General features: G+C 36.3%; 1 protein-coding gene and 1 long non-coding RNA gene across 2 annotated transcripts; one reads left to right on the forward strand and one right to left on the reverse strand.

Moving 5' to 3' along the window:
• Positions 1-1,021: 1,021 nt before the first annotated feature.
• Positions 1,022-3,565, reverse strand: LOC112058244 (uncharacterized). The gene is made up of 3 exons (XR_002887763.2): positions 3,079-3,565; positions 2,926-2,994; positions 1,022-1,096 (listed from the first exon to the last, which is right to left on the reverse strand). It is a non-coding gene; the product is annotated as an uncharacterized LOC112058244 (long non-coding RNA).
• A 580-nt stretch (positions 3,566-4,145) lies between these two features.
• On the forward strand, positions 4,146-14,570 carry LOC112058243 (polycomb group protein Psc). The gene is made up of 8 exons (XM_052891321.1): positions 4,146-7,688; positions 9,470-9,654; positions 10,035-10,095; positions 10,967-11,144; positions 11,937-12,103; positions 12,614-12,909; positions 13,387-13,705; positions 14,202-14,570. The coding sequence occupies exons 1-8, from the start codon at positions 4,456-4,458 to the stop codon at positions 14,416-14,418; spliced, it is 4,656 nt and encodes a 1,551-aa protein (XP_052747281.1). The 5' UTR covers positions 4,146-4,455; the 3' UTR covers positions 14,419-14,570.
• Positions 14,571-14,903: the final 333 nt, after the last annotated feature.

Here is a 14,903-nt window from a genome sequence, read left to right on the forward strand (position 1 = left end):
ACAAACTTTATTTACGTCTCGGAAATTGGATAGCAAAAACTTTGCATTACGCATTTTCACGTACGGTGTGAAGACACGCAATGCAAAATTAACGCGTTAAGGAAGTAACGGCATTAAAGTTTGTATCGTACTGTGGGTTCATATCTAGTTATTTCTGATACCTACTTTTTCATTTTAAATGGTTTTTTTTTGTTCCGGCTTAGGGGGATGATAGTTGGTTTTAAAAGTCAAAACGTAGCGTTTAACAATATCCACGTTTACTGTTGTATTTTCGGGATACATGCGCTTCTTCCATGCTTCTCTCTCTTCTAACCACATTCTCTGATATTCGTACGACAAAAGCCATTCTATTTGAGTACGCCCTTCCTGGAATTACATTTTATAGCACTGTGAAGTACTCAACTTAAAAAAATACCTTAATCAGTGGTGTAACTAGTGTACGATGGGGGCTGGCAAAATACTGCAGACGATATAGTTACGCCACTAACTATAAGAGAAGTTACCATAAATTTCCATGGTTGAGGATTGTACTTGGGAAAATCTGATGATATAATATTGTGAACAGGCCTACACTGAAAAGTTTTTTCCCATTTTATTCCGGACATACGACCCATTGTATTCTATCTTTTCATAAGTAATCGATAACAACCAGGTACTTCCTGCTTTATGGAGGAAAAAAACCTTCGTTGGTTTTTGGAAGCTATGCCTTTTTATACCTGTCAATTTAGAATTCAAAATTATTTTGACATTTCTAAACATACCTACGTCAAGATAAATAATGATGTAAGTTGAATCTATTTATATTAAAAATAAATAAATTAAAAGCAAAAAACTTTTTTTAAAAAAGGTTTTAGAATATTTTTTTCTTTCTCAACCTCATTAGGTAGGTATATACAATTTTTATGTTAACAAAAACTTGTCGCAATGCTTAATTACCTATCAGTACTTAAATTGAAATTATAAAAAAGTTACCAGATCAATTTACATAATTAATTTATAGTAAAATAATAAAACAATAGAGGATTTTTGAATTTTTTATTTGATACACAAGTAAAGTAAAGATAATATTATTAATCTTCTCTCCTCACACGTGTACCTGTAAAATAAATTCACAAATTAGATTTTTGATTAAGGATTTCAAGTGCATGTTTATATTATATGACTATTTATAATAAGTTTTGTTTGCATTCAATACTTGTCTCTAGAATAACAATATTCAAAAGAGTACATACTGAGGCAATTATAATATTCCCTCCAATTCTTTACATTAATCTCATGATGAGACAACGACTGCCTCAGAGGGTTGATTTGAATATTTATAAATATAATAGCAAACAGCTGTGACTTCATCTGCCGATAGACCTCTTTAATCTGACCATCTCGCAAAATCTGGCTGACCTCTACTAACTATGAACTACCTCCCTGCCAAATTTCTACTTAGTATGCAAGCGGTTTTCAAGATATCATGATGAGTGACATTTCACATTTATATTTTAAGATAGTGATCATAGAGAATTAATTACTACAGTTATTTTAATTTGTAATTGATGGCACAAGATGTCACATTTGATGGTAAGTGGAAAACAATAGTCAATAACAAAGCCAATTTTCGCAAGGCATGCAAGGAACATAACATGCCAGTGCCATAATTGTTAAGCATCATGTGGCAGTAATTTCATTGGAAACTACATATTACCCATTACATCAAAACACAATCTTTTAAGCATGGTAATAGTATTCTGCCTTCTGAACCAGCGGTAGTCATTACAATTAGTCAACCTTGTTTCAAATGTGCTTGTAAACTTAGCCTACTTGAAATAAATGAATTTTATATTTTCTTTTAACAAGTTTTATCACACAGAGCTCAAGTAATAACAAGTGTATGTTGGTTCCAGTTTACTGATTTAATTTGCCTTCTTCAGTTAAGTCAAAGTCACAGTGTTTTTTAACATTAGATCCCTTGCATCAAACGATTTGTTTATGAGTTTTACGATTCTTTCTAACTACTTTACATTACAGATTTTCATTTTAGTAATACATAGGTAGGCATATTTCATATAAGTACAATACGAAATATGCCTACCTATGTATTTTTTATTACAAACATATCAGCTTCAGTGTCAAGAGAGTCTAGTTGATATACGTCATAATTGAACAAAGGTTATCATCATGTTATAATACAATAATTGAAGGTTAGTAGGAGTTCATTTTGGATAAGGGTTTAAGGCCCAAAATAGTATGAAACCTGATATATATCATAAGTGAAACTATTCCATTTTAGAGAATTGACCACTTACTCAGATGCTGCTAAATGGCATGAAATGATGTTACTTCTTGACAAATTTGCTAGTCAAATTTGACTTTATAGTTAGCCATGTTTATCAAACACTTTAAACAAAGCTGCAGACAATTAAATTGTGAAAAACACATTTGATTTGACAAAAAAATTGGTCACACACAGGGTCCCCCTTTCAGACCATGTTAGTTTTAAAACACAACTTTTTACTAGTTAAAAGTAATTTCAACAAGTGACAGCTGCCCGATTAAAATAGTAATAACTATATCCCCAAATTTATTAGGTACCATGATTCTAATCTACAAATAGTAATATGGCAACACGTGGGAATTAAATAATCTCTTTTAATCAATCTATTCTTTAGCTTTGGACAACTGTTGGACAAACTGTTTTCAGTTATGCCTCGATACCTATCACATGGGACTTAGCATAGCGTGGTAGGTAAATATAGGTTATGATTAATTATTTGGTAGTCGAAAAAATATAAAATTTTAAACCCCTATCTATCTATTAAAGACATTTGAGGTTTGTAACAACCGGTTTCCAAAAGAGAGGGTTTAGTTTTTAAACGAGCATAGATTCAGCAAGCATGGCTAATCAAGACGGCAGTAAATAATATGGATTTTTACCTTTTATTTAGACCTCGCACGCATCTTCCTGCGTTTACGCTTTAGCCTTCGCATACGCTTCTTACGCCACTGGAACAAAATATGATTATCTTAAATGCGGCATTTTGATATTATGATAGACAACACAACTTAATGATAATAGCACTAAAATACCTTTGCTCTCATATTTAGAGAATTTAAGCCTTACGGCTTAATATTTGTAGTAAAACGAGACTATAGTGATTAATTAAATATTTTCAGATACGGAATGATGGTTCACTCGTGCGACGTCTACTTTGAAAGAAAGAAAAATAAATGGCGGTCGCTGCCGATGACAGCTCACGGTTAGTGATGTGCGGTCTGCCTGAATGCAATAGTCCAATTCACATCGAGATATTATATTAATAAAATCGATTAGCAATCATAGTCCATTAGGCCTTTGACTGTTTAGACTATGGACCTGTTTTGCACCCAAATTCACCAACAAAAAAGTCTGTCGTTTTTTGAAGGGGACGAGGTAAACTCACACATCAAAAATATTACACAACATTAAATATATACTGTGTCCATACATTACACATAACTATATATTTGACTCGCAATACACACACGCGTAATTTTTACTATCCACAGAATGTAACACATAGAATGTTCGATTACTTGATCGATTTTTTGCTGTTCCGTCAAAAGAATCGATTATTTTAAGAAATTGTTTTTATTACGAATTAGATAAAATTATGGTAGAAAAACTTACAAATGTAACTTCATATTTTACTAAACTACAAGTTTTTGGCCGTTTTTTATGCCATTCAACTACACAAACCGGCATTTTTAAGGAGCTCTTTACACGACGAAAACGATTACAACAATGAAACATCGATTCTATAGCAACAGTTTTTATAAACGGGTTAGATCATTGAATTTTGATCTTTGCCAGAGGGGTAACGGCCAGCGAGGCAGGTCCTGTTATTAATGGTCGAAGATTTTATGCATAGTTCTCTTTGGCTTAAACCATAGAGTACATTGAATAAACAATATTTATTCTTGGCAACATGAAAAACAGCTGTTTTAACTTATATGTTCTGTGACATTGACACTTTGACTAATGCGGGCGTATTCGCGCCAAAATTGTTGTGTTTAATATTAGTTATTTAAAAGTGTGTTCTAATTTAGGTAAGTGACGTGTTTGTATTTTCTTTATATCTTCCACATATTGCAATTTACGATCAAAGTAGTCGAATAGTGAAGTTTATTCAAGTTTATAGGAATACTTTTACTAATGTACACTGCCACAGTCGGTGAGTCGGGCTCGGGCAGGGTTGCCAACATAGCGAATATCCATCATGTCGTCCGACTCCAAATCGCAAGATTTTGTACTTCGCTTAATATCGATGCGCATTTACAAACTGAAATGTTATCAATTTTAATTTAATTTGAAAATGTTTGCGATTCCTTAACTTGATACAACGATATTGTGAAATTATAGTGTTAGTCTGGGAATGTTATTTTATTTCCCCCGTTATTTGATGACGCTGGTAATGCACATTGAAAATGGTTACTTCTAACAAGCAGTCTGATAAAAAAGTCGTAAAAATGACTGAACAGAACGATAGTGCAGTGGTGCCGCAAAGAACATTGTTAGGTGAAGTGAATGAACAAATAACGTGCCCTTTGTGTCGAGGTTACTACATCGATGCCACAACCATCGTTGAGTGTTTACATTCGTTCTGCCGCAGTTGTATTATAAAGCATCTCCAGGTGAAAAGCTACTGCCCCGTTTGTGAAATGATGATCAATTCTGCAAAGCCTAATATCAAACTGGACAAAGCTCTACAAGACATTGTGTACAAACTAGTGCCTGGCCTCTTCCAAAAAGAGATGGAACGTCGTCAACAGTTTTATGCGTCTAGACCCGGCCCAGCAGCTTGTGCAACTCCAGAGCAAAGAGGTGAAGATACAGAAAGAATCATCTTTAGTCCAGAGGATGTAATCTCTTTTTCATTGGAGTTTGTGGATATGACTGATGCCGATAGCATATCCAGTAAATCATCAGACAGCAATGAACCTCCTACAGTTTCACTGACTACTCGAAGATACCTGCAGTGTCCAGCTGTTGTTAATATAAATCACCTTAAAAAGTTTTTAAGTATGAAATTTGATATTGATAGCACTCAGTTTGCTATCGACATATTATACAAAAGGGTCCCATTGCCTGATTACTATACACTTATGGATATTGCTTACATATACAATTGGAAGAGAAATGAACCAATGAGATTTTTTTACCAAATTATTGATTATGTTGCAATCCGAAATAGATTATTTGATATCAACAGAAAAGGAACTCACTTTCCAGATAGAAAATCTAGTCCCACATGCACTGAAGATACTAATGCTAACAGTCCAGCACCAAACATAAATGATCAGACATCTGAAGCCTCTTCTGGCACTGATAGTCCTATGCCTGATGATAACAACACTAAGAAAGTTAGTGACTCAATGAAGAATGACACAGTACAAAAAATGAAGGACACAAATGCTCAAGTCTCAACTGCTACTCACACACCAAGATGTTCTTCACCTCTGAAGAAGAATGATGACGAAGTAGAAAAGTCACAGTTTTTAAACTCATTTGAATTAACAGCTAAAAGTACTTCTACTACCTTGAAGTCACCTGCCAAGCCAAATACAAGTGAAACAAAATCACCAAAAGAAAATACTCTTAAATCTTTAATAAGTGCAACAAAATCTGATGATACTTTAAAAAGAAAAATTGACAGTTCAAAAACTTTACCTGAAATGAAAAAACTTAAAATAGAGATAGAAAAAGCAAAAATACCACTGCCTCAAACAGGGTCAGGAACAATTAAAGTATCTAATTTAAACGAAAACCCCCATAAATTAAAAGGTGATACATCAGACAAAGGTAAAAATATGGATGAAACCTCTAAACCCAATCTTCCCACTCCAAATATTGTTGCTCAGACATCAAGTTCAATAGCTTCTAAAGAAGTTAAGCCCCAACAAATTTCATCTTTAAAACAACAGTTAGATAATTCTGGTCATAAAAGGCCTGTGCCAGTATCTCAGACCATAGCATCACCCAAACGTAAACCATCTGATGTGCCTTCAGCTTCCCAATCCACCCCACTAGTTCAGAAAACTGTGTCTCCACTTAAAATTCAAATACCAAAACCTGACACTTCATCAGCTAATGTTAAGCATGGCGAAATGCCCAAACCTGTTACAAAAAAAATGCCTGATCTTAAACCCAGCGTCCCACTGCCTCCAGCAACACAAAATAAAGGCCCACCAGTTGCAAAATTGAGAATGGATCTTTTATCAAATAATTGTGATCCAACAATTGATAGAAGTAAAATATTGTCACAAGTCAAAACATCCCTTCCCACACCTGGGACACCACCAACATCAGGTGATCCATTAAAGTCATTGTTTGATTCTTGTAAAATCAATATACCTTCTTCACTCTCTATTACTTTGACTGATCAGAAATTAGACCCTCGTAGCCCTTCTGATGTTACCAATTCTGATCCAAAAAAGAATGCAATTAATAAAAGTATAGCAACAGCTTCAAATGCCAGTACTCATAAGGTTCCAAATGCTCCTGTACATAATTATATTGAGATTCTTAAATTGCCTGATACAGATCCTAAAAAAACAAATAAACCAGAGTCTAATGTTGATAAACCAAATATTGTGCCTAATAAATCAGATAATAATCCATCAACGTCTAAACCACTCACAAAATCATCTGAGACATCTGCTAAAGGTCCCGTACCAAACTTGAAGCCTATATCTGACACTAAATTAGGTAAACAGAGTGGTAATTTTGCTTCTCCTATTACATTTCAGCAAACATTTGAGCAACAATTGCAATCACTCACAGAAAAAAAGGCAAAACAGGCTAAACACAAAAGTCAAGTTCCCAAGCTAGTACCAGCTACACCAAAATCTTTAACTGCAGCAAACAAACTAAATACAACACTACCAAAACCAAATCCGCCTACTGTGGGAACTGTGGAAAATAAAACACACGCTCTAGATTTGTCTACTCCACATAACATTCAAAGTCAGCTAGGACCACAGCACACTAAAGCTTTTGAGACAATGCAATCAATAGCTAATTTAGCTAAAAAACAAAACATCCCCCCAAAACCGGTACCATTACCAATGCCTCAAACAAATAGTTTTGCAAATTTTTCAAACAGGAGCCTTCCCACCACTGCTTCACCCCTAAGAGTACCATCTGCAAGTAGTATAAATCAGTTGAAACTTGATAAAATAAATGCTAATGGATCACAAGGTAATACCCCTAGACAAGACCCTAATGCTCAGAATAATCAAATTAAACAGACAAGTAATGCAAGCCCGGCTATTCCATCTCCAAACTATAGTCACAATTCTTCTAGTGCAGCTCAACCATCACCAAGATCACAAACTCGCTCACCAAGCTCATCACCCAAACTAGTCATTGCAGAGGAAAAGCAAGCAAGTAATATATCAGCTGAAATCAATATGAACCAATCCCATCAGATTACAAGCACTCAATTATCAAATACCAGTACATCAAAGGTTGAATCACCAAAAGCTTCTCCAGGTCCATCTAAAACAAACATCAAACCTGTTAAACCACCAATGCCTCCAACCAAAGTGACAGGTATAAGACAACCCATAACACCAACATTGAATACAAATCCGTCTATTAATTCTCCAGCAGATTATCTAGCACAACCACAGCTTATGTCTCATGCTCATCGAGCCATGCTGAGACATCAAATGGAATTGCAAAATGCTTGGCTTCTTAAAGCTCAGAGACACTATGATTTATACAAAATGTCTAATTTGTCTCATCCAGCCCCAAATGATTTTAATAACAAGGATAAGCAATGAGGAGGATTAATTATTGTAGTATCAGGTGTATGTGAGGCTGGTCCAAGTATGCAGAGTGTTATTATCAGTACATATAGTGCATTTGTAATTAGCAACAGTGTGTTTACTGCAAACCAATTCAATTAATTTTTATTGTAAAACGACTTTACAAAACTTGAATACATTGAATGATTGTGTTTATATTTTAGTTATATGTACATATTATAATATTTATAATAGGGATGGTTAACATATTTTTATATTGTGTGACATTGAATGTACACTTGCAGTATGTTTTTTTTATAACTTATTTAATTCCATACATAATAAATGTATTTACATTTTTACATTTTATTGAATTTTAGGTGTATTTTTATTATTAGTGATCACTCAACAATAATTGCATTTTATTAGAATTGCATCAATTTGTTTCAATCAAGCTGGTTTCCATTTTGTTTAAGTTTAATTATTATTATAGGACAAACTGGTATCTTTTAACATGCTGAATTTTATATTTTAAAAATCAAATTAAATTGTATCACTCATATTTTATAAATTAATTTAAAAGAATTGGTTCCCATTTTGTTTTAATTTAATTGTAGGACCAAAACCTTGGGATTTTCTTAATGTGATGAATTTAATAAAACACTTTTATCAATTTTGAGTTTTTATTTAAGTACTTAAATAATAATCAGACTACGAGTATTTGATGTTTGTCAGAAACCTTCAGCCGCCAGCACTACTACACAGCTAGCTACCTTCCTTCTAAGGAGAGGGGAATTTGGTCATAGACACATCTTTCTGCTCCAAAATTGGCGAGCTAAGCTAATGATAGTTTGACACTGTAACAATAGCTAATATAATGACTGGGACTGTTGGTTAACATACTCTATGAAGCATGGGGTATGGACTTGACCTAAGACCTCATGATCCTAACACATGAAGTATTTAGGTAACAATTTAATTACCTTATTGTTATTAAAAGCAAAATACTCCTTTTATCATCATCTCTGCAATACAATGATTTCCTTAATCTTAGTGTATCTTTGTCAAATTGCCAAGATTATAATTTATCAAATTAAAATAACTTAAAGTGAAAGCATTTCGGAAAAAGATGTGTAGGATTTAAAGGGAAGTGGTATAAGTATACATACAGCTGTAATTTAATCTAGTTATTTTTTTTTAAATTTAAATTACAAAGTTATTCTTAATGCTGATAGCACATACAATTTTTAATCATCCATTCCCTGCAGAGCCAGGCTTCCCTATGGGAGAAGCGATATAGAGCTTGGACCCACCACGCTACTCCAATGCGGGTGGCGGGCTTAAAATGATAATGTTTGACTTGTTAACGATCACTAGCAGATGTTAGTAATAATGACCGGGACCGAGGGAAGGGGTGTAACAACCAACTTTCACAGAATTTTTACACAACTGCGTCAGAAGGAGGGTAATGTTTTTCGAGCATATGTATGTACCTATGTTTTCTGAGAATTTCTTGCAAGCTCAATCTTTGATAGCTCCCATCTAGAACCTCGTGATCCAAAACCACATAATCTAACCACTGGACCTATGAGACAGTATTTTATTAACTGACTTCAAATAAAGGAAGAAGTTCTCCATTCGAGTGTTTATTTTTATATAGGTATGTAATGTTAATATTTAGGTAAGCAAGTATTAATCACTTTAACTTTCAGATGGCTTCGCTACAAGCAACTATTCCTTTCAAATCTCGAAAACGAACGTATTACAATGAAACAAAAATCAAGTCTAACATTGAAAATGAAAATATTTTGAATATAGAAATTGCGAAAAGTCCTATAAAAAGGAAAATTGAAGACAAACAGGCAGAGGAGAATGGTTAGTACCTACCATTTTATTGACAAAGTTTTATATTTTTTGATAGATTTTCTAGTCTTTTCAATCCTCTTGGGGTGCTGTTTCAATATTTCTTGAATAACGTTATAAAACTTTTAACCCCTATTTCGTTACCCTTCTTTTTATAATTTTGGGACTTCTTATGTCCAATAATATCTACACCTACCTACCAACATTCATCAAAATCGGTTCAGCGGTTTAGCTTTGGCATAGGCTTTTTCTACTTTCGTATGTATAATACCTATTTGCGATAATATAATAATGGTGTACAACTTTAGAGCAAGCAAGGTAGGTAGTACACTCTGTAATAATGAAAGAAATGATATAGATAACTAATAAGCGAAAATTTTCTTACTTTTCAGACTTGTGTTCTGCAAAGAAAATTTCAAGAAAGCATAAAAACTCTGCAGATACAACAATTGAGTAAGTTTCCTACCATATACCCAAACCTACTAAAATAAATTAATGATTATGTTACGATCTTAATAGTAGGGGAGCCCGGGATGCTAAAATTGCAGTTACTCGAGCGTCATGGAAACCTATTGCATTTGGTAGATGAAATTATAGGAAGAATTAAATGGTTATTTACTTTTTTCGCTTTTAGCAGTGGAAAAAAAACTACAGACTTTAAAAGCAATTTTTATTATTTTGGCTCACTGAAATTGTTAGAAAATTTTAGCGACTAATTAGGAGGTTATTTCCTTCAAAATAAGTAAAAAATTAATCGCGCTCGTAACTAGAGAATTAAAATATAAAGGTATTATTTTGTATCTTAAAAACCACCCCATTCCATTACGTTACGCTCAGATCGTCAGATTTTCGAAATGTGCAGTTTTTAGCTACCTACTCACCTACCTTATCATAAGATAAGGTAGGTGTGTAGATAATCTGACGTGCTGGTTGAGTATTTATGAAGTTTTTTTTTGATTGCCCTAAACGTAGCCACCAATATTAAGGGCTCATACTTGGTGGAGGTACTCAACAACGTGCAAGTTATAGTCTCTTATGTTTATCTGCCGCGCTCGAGTAACTCCAAAAATCCCCTCTTCGGCTCCCCTACTATAAACATGTTATAAAATAAAGCCTATAGGCTAGGTTATGGATATGGTTTAAAAAAAACCCCAACACCTCCACGATAAAGGGGTCGGACTCGTCACCAAAAAGTTGTGGTTCGTACCTTCCAACTAGATATACTTAGTTATAACCCTTTTAGTTTCTAGCCCACTATAGGTATAATTATAACAGTTCTAGTTTCTAAACATTATTTATAAAACTAACCATGTTATTTTTTCAGAAATTGTCCCACAGTGAATGCTCTAAAACCACTCGTGAGTAGAGAAAAAGAGATTGAATATTTAGAGAACTTTTTAATTGGACAACTTGACAAGGGCGAATCCGCTTCGCTATATGTTTCCGGACAACCAGGCACGGGCAAAACTGCCAGTTTGTCGTACATTTTACAAATACCAAAGGTAAACATCATCATCATCATCATCATCATCATCAGCCGATGGACGTCCACTGCAAGACATAGGCCTTTTGTAGGGACTTCCAAACATCAAGATACTGAGCCGCCTGCATAGGTACAGCGAATCCCTGCGACTCGCTTGATGTCGTCAGTCCACCTGGTGGGGGGTCGGCCAACACTGCGCTTACTAGTGCGGGGTCGCCATTCCAGCACTTTGGGACCCCAACGTCCATCGGCTTTTCGAACCATGTGCCCCGCCCATTGCGACTTCAGCTTCGCAACTCGTTGAGCTATGTCGGTGACTTTGGTTCTTCTGCGGATCTCCTCATTTCTGATTCGATCACGCAGAGATACTCCGAGCATAGCTCGTTCCATCGCCCGCTGTGTGACTATGAACCTTCATATGAGGCCCATAGTTAGCGACCAAGTAAACTATTCATGTAGTTTCATTTAGGTTATACATACATACATACCTACATAATATAAAAATTTCGTGTCACAATGTTTTCCCATGACGAACTCTTAGGTACTATGAATCTACTGAACCTTATTTCAATAAAATTTTATATAATGTGTGCATTTTGTGCAATTCGGAAGTTCATTAACAACGTATACTCGGCTCACTGCTGAGCACGAGTCTCCTCTCAGAATGAGAGGCGTCTCATTCTATAATAGGCTAATAGTAGGTATATCCACATCCTTGGCCCAATGCGGATTGGCAGACTTCACACGTTGAAAATTAAGAAAATTCTCTGGTATGCAGGGTTTATTCTATCCTTACCTTTGACTGTTTTAGATACGAGATGGATATAAGAAAGTTTACATCAATTGCACAATGATGAAGTCAGCGTCCAGCATTTACTGCAGGATCTGCAAGGAGCTGCAGCTGCCAACGTCCGCCACCAGTGAGAAAGCTTGTCTCAGCGCTATTGAGAAATATTTGTTCAAGAAACACAAGCTAATGTAAGTGTTTTAATACAAATTTATTAACTTAGCTACTGTATGCGTTAGAGCGATGCGAGCAGTGCATTGGGTTTCGTTGTGACGTCACATTGTCGACACTGTGTCATATGCGCATATAAAAGAAAGTCGTGTAAGTTATAACATTTATAACTCAAGAACGGAGAGGTAGCTTAGAACCAGGAGACTGACATAAGATACTTAAGATAGGGGTAAGGTAGGCTAAGGGGTAGAATAGGGGTAGAGGGGATAGGGTGAATGTAGGGTAGGGTACGGCTAGGGTTTCACGCTGACGAAGTCGCGGGCGCTAGTAATTAATCTTTACTAATATTATAAAGCTGAAGAGATTGTTTGTTTGTTTGATTGAACGCGCTAATCTCAGGAATTACTGGTCCGATTTGAAAAATTCTTTCAGTGTTAGATAGCCCATTTATCGAGGAAGGTTCTAGGCGAAACCGCGCGGCGTCAGCTAAAAAGTAAGTGAAATGAAACCTAATTTTCTCCGATCAACAGCCTACTAATCCTAGACGAGATCGACCAACTGGAGAGCAAGCGTCAGTCAGTGCTGTACACTATATTCGAGTGGGCGTCCGCTCCGCAGTCCCAGCTGGTGCTGGTGGGCATAGCCAACGCGCTGGACCTCACCCAGCGCTCGCTGCCGCGCCTGCAGGCGCGCGCGGACCTGCGCCCGCAGACCTTGCACTTCCCGCCCTACACCAAGCAGCAGATCATCGACATCTTCACACACGAACTCGCCGCTGAGGACACCACTAATGTGTTCTCACCGGTCGCGCTTCAGATGCTTGCAGGTAAGCACTAAAAAAAAGTTATGAAAAGCAAAACTATAGTCTGGCAAGTTCATTGATGACACTCCCATGATATGCGGGCGACGGGGGGGCAAGACTGCGCGGGTGTGAAATCGTGCGTGCGATAAATTGAGGTGCATCAGTCGTGGGTTTTTCATTCATCGCTACACGCCCCCCGCCCCGCGCGGACCATCGGGAGTGTTACAAACGAAGTTGCCAAGTTATACACCTACAGTTTTGTATAATATTATTAATTGTTATGTACTTTCTTTAAAAAATATGAGATAAAATAAAATCTGCACTCAAGTTGGGCAGTCATTTTTGAATTAATCGTGAATTTAATAAACATACATACAGGTCTACTTCAGAATTTTATTTTTGAGGTCAGTCATAAATAGGTAATATTAATATAATTATTTAAGGCTAAGGTTGTCAATCACTTGCGAATGAGGGTTAAAAGTCATATTATTTTTATTTTAGCAAAAATTGCCGCTGTATCGGGTGACATGAGACGAGCATTAGACATAGGACGGAGAGTTATTGAACTCGCAAGACGTAGCAAATTCGCTGAGAACCAATCAGTTGACAATATGATGTCAGACTCATCAGTAACTGTAGAACTGAAGCAAGTCTTAGAAGTTTTAAATGATGTCTACGGCGGTTCTAGAAAAATTGACACAGACGTGGAAGAGGGATTACCAATGCAACAAAAACTGATACTGTGCAGTCTAATGTTGATGTTAAGTAAAGGGAAAATCAAGGAAATTGTCATGGGCAAGCTCCACGATGTTTATAAAAAGTAAGTTTTTTAATATTGATTAATAAGTTTTTTTTTATATTTTATCTGTCGACGAACTGCGGTTTCGCCGTATTTTCCCATGAGGATACGGGGATTAAATATAGCTTATGACACTCACAAATAACGTGGCAAATGTACTAGTATTTCGATTGTACAGTACCAAACTGGTGGTAGTCTCTACAAATGGTCAAACTTTACGCTTGTAGTGAGTATGCCTATAGAGAAAAGTGCTTTTAAAGTAAGCCTCCATTTAGTCTTGAAGGCCGAGGGTAGGACAAATAGTCCCAAGATTTTCTTTCTTCTAAGTAATTTTATAACAAAATCGAAGAGGCCACCCAACGCCAAATATATACTATTTACCAGGTTTTAATTTTTTTATTTCCTTTATCGTGGTCGCAGAAAAAAATATTGTATGCCACTGCACGTAATTAACGATTGTAGCACTCGTGCTATAATGATGACGGTAGCATAAATAACTAAATGTGTTTGTCATCAGGGTAGCGAAAGCGCGTAACATCGCCCCGCTAGAGGTGGGCGAGATGGCGGGCGCGTGCTCGCTGCTGGAGGCGCGCGGCGCGCTGCGCGTGGCGGGCGCGGGCTCGGCGCGCGCGCGCCGCCTGCGCCTGCAGTGGGACGAGGCCGAGCTGGGCGCCGCGCTGCGCGACAAGCCGCTGCTGTCCGCCATACTCGCCGACCGCAGGTGCCTCTCCTGATACACACACACACACAGACACACACAACCATGAAAAAACAAATACCATTTCTCCTAATTCACATACACACACACATGAAAAAACAAATACTGCCTCTCCTGATACAAACACATATGCAAAAACAAATACTACCTCTCCTACTTCACATACACACACACACACATAAAAAAAACAAATACTGCCTCTCCTGATACACATACACACACATACAGACACACACACGCACAAACACACGCGCGCTTGATAAAAATACATAGCCACACCTTACAGATCACATTAGTGCTCAGACAAATTATATAGGGACATGCCTTGCTAATTATTACCCCTCTGTCAAATAATAAGAATCAACGATCTAGCGCGTTTATAATAAACAAGGGCGCAATTCCGCTATTTTACACTCGTCGATGAAGTAATTGCTTATAACAAGTCTTATTCGAATTTGAACTTTATTTGTATGGGAAGCCAAAATTAAAATGTAATTAACA

Source organism: Bicyclus anynana, chromosome 3 (assembly GCF_947172395.1).
Source record: "Bicyclus anynana chromosome 3, ilBicAnyn1.1, whole genome shotgun sequence".
NCBI classification, from domain to species: Eukaryota; Metazoa; Arthropoda; class Insecta; order Lepidoptera; family Nymphalidae; genus Bicyclus; species Bicyclus anynana.